Source organism: Sardina pilchardus, chromosome 6, assembly GCF_963854185.1.
Source record: "Sardina pilchardus chromosome 6, fSarPil1.1, whole genome shotgun sequence".
Classification (NCBI taxonomy): domain Eukaryota; kingdom Metazoa; phylum Chordata; class Actinopteri; order Clupeiformes; family Clupeidae; genus Sardina; species Sardina pilchardus.
In genome coordinates this window covers 2,734,804-2,738,940 of record NC_084999.1, presented here as the reverse complement: position 1 = coordinate 2,738,940, position 4,137 = coordinate 2,734,804, and the positions used below count along the sequence as shown (strand labels likewise).

The following is a 4,137-nucleotide window of genomic DNA, read 5'->3' as shown; positions in this document are numbered from 1 at the left end:
ACATTTAACAGTTACTGTAGACTGGATATCTCTTGCAGATATCTAATTTAATTTTGCCTTGTCAGAAAGACGTTGATATCTACTATGTTAATTCCGGATAATCAAATGTAACGTTTAAATGTTAAAAGGGCTTGCCATAGACTACACTCGCTGTCCCACTGAACAGAGCACATGGTAGTGTGTCCTGTCCTGGTCTGGCCCTGATTTGGCCCAGCTCTGGCTGTGATTTGGCCCAGCTCTGGCTGTGATTTGGCCCAGCTCTGGCTGTGATTTGTCTTGGCCCCTCCCAACATTACTGTGACAGTCTAACTTTCCCAGGAATCACCAGAATGGAAAGTGGAGGAACAGACGTGGAGCACAGAGGAATGACTCAGACGAGGCGTTCCGGGGACATGTTTACACATGTCAGGCCTTTGCTGTGGGACGGGAGGGGGGGGGGGGGGGGGGGAAGGGGGGGGAGGGGCGGAACAGACTGCCGCCACAGCAGAAAGGGAGATCCTGACTGCCGCACACAGAGAAACGAAACCCAGCAAGCAACAACACAGCCCCCTGCTTCCTGCTTCACGGTAACGTGCTACCTCACACACTCAGCGACACTCTGAGCACAAGGCTTACAGGATCCCCTGCCCTGTGGCGAGACTCAAGCGGTACTGTAAAGATGGCTGTGTGTCTGTGAGCGCTGAACAGGCCTCGTTGGGACATGCTAAAAATAACTCTTATATTTTTACACGTCACCGTGTGGAGCACTGGCTGCCTGCAAACAACTCAGAGGTATGGGGAGGGGAGCAGGGGGAGAAGAGACACAGAGACAAACAAAGAAAAGAAAGAAAGAAAGAAAGAAAGGATATTTGATTTGTTATAACTTTGTACATTGATGATCTTTTCATACAGACATACATTACATACAGAGGTATGGGGAGAGGAACAGGAGGTGAAGGAGACAAAGAAGAGAAGAAAGAAAGAAAGAGAGAGAGAAAGAAAGAAAGAAAGAAAGAGAGAGAGACAGAAAGAAAGAAAGAGAGAGAGACAGAAAGGATATTTGATTCTTTACAACTGTGTACACTGATGATCTTTTCCTACAGGAAGGCGAGATGAAGACTGCTGTTGTGTGGACCCTGTGCCTGCTGCTCTCCCTCACAGGGATGGCCGCTTCGGATGACCAGAACGCGATAGCCTGCGAGCTGCCCGCTCGCTCCTCGGCCTACAACAACTTCCTGAAGCGCCACATCATGGAGGGAGCGCCGAGTGCCGACGACCAGAACGCTTGGGAGAACCTTCTGCGGAACATGAAGTTCTGCAACCGCCCCACGCAGTCCTTCCTCCCCGAGAGCGAGCGGCGGCGGGTGGAGGCGGTGTGCTCCCCGGCGGGGGGCAAGGCCTTCAGGGGCAACATGTGCATCAGCAAGGAGCCCTTCTCCTTCATCACCGTGCGCGTGGAGCCCGACACCTGCGGCATCAAGCGCATCGTGCACGAGCGCAAGCACCTGATCCTGTCCTGCGACAAGGTCCAGAACGCCTGCCAGCCCGTGCACTTCGAGGGGAACCCGCAGAGTCTCGTGCCCGACCAGAACAAACCCAACTGCGGCCTCAGGTCACCCGGGAGCGGAGGCCACAGGGCAGCAGCTGGACTTGTGAGCATGCTTTGTCTCCTCCTGGTGGCGCTAGAGATCGCCGTGTGAGCTAGCCAACGGGCTATTTCCTGCTTTATTTCAACCGCTGTACCACTGATTGTGATATGTCTTTATTTGATCATAAGTACGTGACTGCGTTGTATATACAGTATGCCCACCTTTCGCAAACAATGAGCTCTATCAGCATGTTCCATGATGTGCCACTTCTGACTTTTACACGCTTAAGCCCAACGCCCATTGGTGACGTTTGATGGGCGTCAAGTTTAGAACATTGCTCTATCTCTTGAGCTTCAAATCCATGGATGCGAATGTCAGCCACCAGCGCTTTGGCTTTTACACCAAGTAGCTTAACCATTAGCACATTTACAGTTACACAACGTATTTTAACCATCCAGCAATCTAATTCAATCCTCCATTGACATAAAACACCATTGACATAACATTAGCTTTCAATGTTTTCAAAAAAGGTAAACAAACACAGGCAGACACAGTTCTTTGCTACTGCCAGAGTATAGCCTATGTAGGCTAAATAAGTATTTCAATACTAATGTATTGAGTCTGTTTGATATCATTTGATGTGATTGATTCTGAATGTATGGAGATACATTTGATAAACTTATTTGAATCTGTAATTGCATTGGTGTTTTCTCTGTGTTCAAATGTACAGCCTTAGAAAGTCTGTAAAGTCTGAAAGTCTGAGTCCAAAGTGAAAGGAAACTGAAACTCATTTTCACATACTGTAGGCTAAAACACATAGCAACACCCCACTGTAATGTATTTTATGCAGCCTAAACCTTAGAGACTTTTTTGGTAAAAGAATGTGCATGTAGTCCATTTCATTGATATGGATGCAATATTATCCCTAATTGTTAAATGAAAGGACTGATTTCCCAGGAGACTAAAAACTGACACTAGTGTTGACACAGAGTGAAGTGAAACTCAGGGACGGGACGGCAGGACCACGACGGTAGGCACCCTGAATGAAGCAGCATGTCTGCAATGCAGTCGACCAACCACAAGGTGGCAATGCTACTCCAACAGATTTTTCACAACGAGACTTTGCCTACCCGCTCTTGCAAATCACATTATGGAGGTTAAATTATGGCCGTGGTGTTCTCCTTGTAAGGACGCGCTCTTGTGCCTTTTCACCGTGCACTCACCCCTCTCTGCTCCATGATCCTTGTATGTTTCTATTGTACTGCAGGGGACAGGAATGCACACCCTTTCTCCCACCGAATTCCACTTCTAAGCCTCTTTCTCTCACACATGCCATAAACCACACACACACACACACACACACACACACACACACACACTCTCACACACACCAATCACAGTGTAGGCGCCAGGGTAGCAGACTAGGCTGTGCAGCGCACCTGCACCTGCGGAGAGATGCATCACACTACACCTGGCCTGTGCCCAGCAGCATGGCACCTACACCTGGCCTGTGCTCTCAGTGTACAGTAAGGCCCAGCCGCACCTACACCTGGCCTGTGCTCTCAGAGTACAGTAAGGCCCAGCAGCACCTACACCTGGCCTGTGCTCTCAGAGTACAGTAAGGCCCAGCAGCACCTACTCCTGGCCTGTGCTCTCAGAGTACAGTAAGGCCCAGCAGCACCTACTCCTGGCCTGTGCTCTCAGAGTACAGTAAGGCCCAGCAGCACCTACACCTGGCCTGTGCTCTCAGAGTACAGTAAGGCCCAGCAGCACCTACTCCTGGCCTGTGCTCTCAGAGTACAGTAAGGCCCAGCAGCACCTACACCTGGCCTGTGCTCTCAGAGTACAGTAAGGCCCAGCAGCACCTACTCCTGGCCTGTGCGCTCAGAGTACAGTAAGGCCCAGCAGCACCTACTCCTGGCCTGTGCTCTCAGAGTACAGTAAGGCCCAGCAGCACCTACTCCTGGCCTGTGCTCTCAGAGTACAGTAAGGCCCAACAGCACCTACTCCTGGCCTGTGCTCTCAGAGTACAGTAAGGCCCAGCAGCACCTACTCCTGGCCTGTGCTCTCAGAGTACAGTAAGGCCCAGCAGCACCTACTCCTGGCCTGTGCGCTCAGAGTACAGTAAGGCCCAACAGCATGGCATAGGACTGGTCCTTCTTTAGCATCCCTGGAAATCTGTGAGACTCTCAACTCAACTCAACTCAGCTCAGCTCAACTCAACTCAGCTCAACTCAACTCAACTCAACTCAGCTCAACTCAACTCAGCTCAACTCAACTCAACTCAACTCAACTCAACTCAACTCAACTCAACTCAACTCAACTCAACTCAACTCAACTCAACTCAGCTCAGCTCAGCTCTCAATGTGATGTAGTCCTTACATGATGTTCTTAGGGAAGGTAAATACCCTTGACTGAGGGGGTGGGTGTTGGTGGGGTTTACGTGCTCCTGGGTGCTGTGTTTGGCAAATGCTGGCTGTCCCAGTAGCACATCAACAGTGAAGTTGCATTCTGGCGTGCTGAGAACGGGGCATTCAGTGCTGAGCTGGGGTGGGGTGAGCATGCTGGG

At 50.4% G+C, this 4,137-nt stretch overlaps 1 protein-coding gene across 1 annotated transcript; it reads left to right on the top strand.

Moving 5' to 3' along the window:
- Positions 1–467: 467 nt before the first annotated feature.
- Positions 468–2,263, top strand: LOC134082403 (uncharacterized). The gene is made up of 2 exons (XM_062538089.1): positions 468–566; positions 1,083–2,263. The coding sequence occupies exon 2, from the start codon at positions 1,092–1,094 to the stop codon at positions 1,677–1,679; it is 588 nt and encodes a 195-aa protein (XP_062394073.1). The 5' UTR covers positions 468–566; positions 1,083–1,091; the 3' UTR covers positions 1,680–2,263.
- Positions 2,264–4,137: the final 1,874 nt, after the last annotated feature.

Bases quoted from the DNA above. Each gene is read 5' to 3' on its own strand.
- LOC134082403 (XM_062538089.1), top strand. From the start codon at position 1,092: ATGAAGACTGCTGTTGTGTGGACCCTGTGCCTGCTGCTCTCCCTCACA.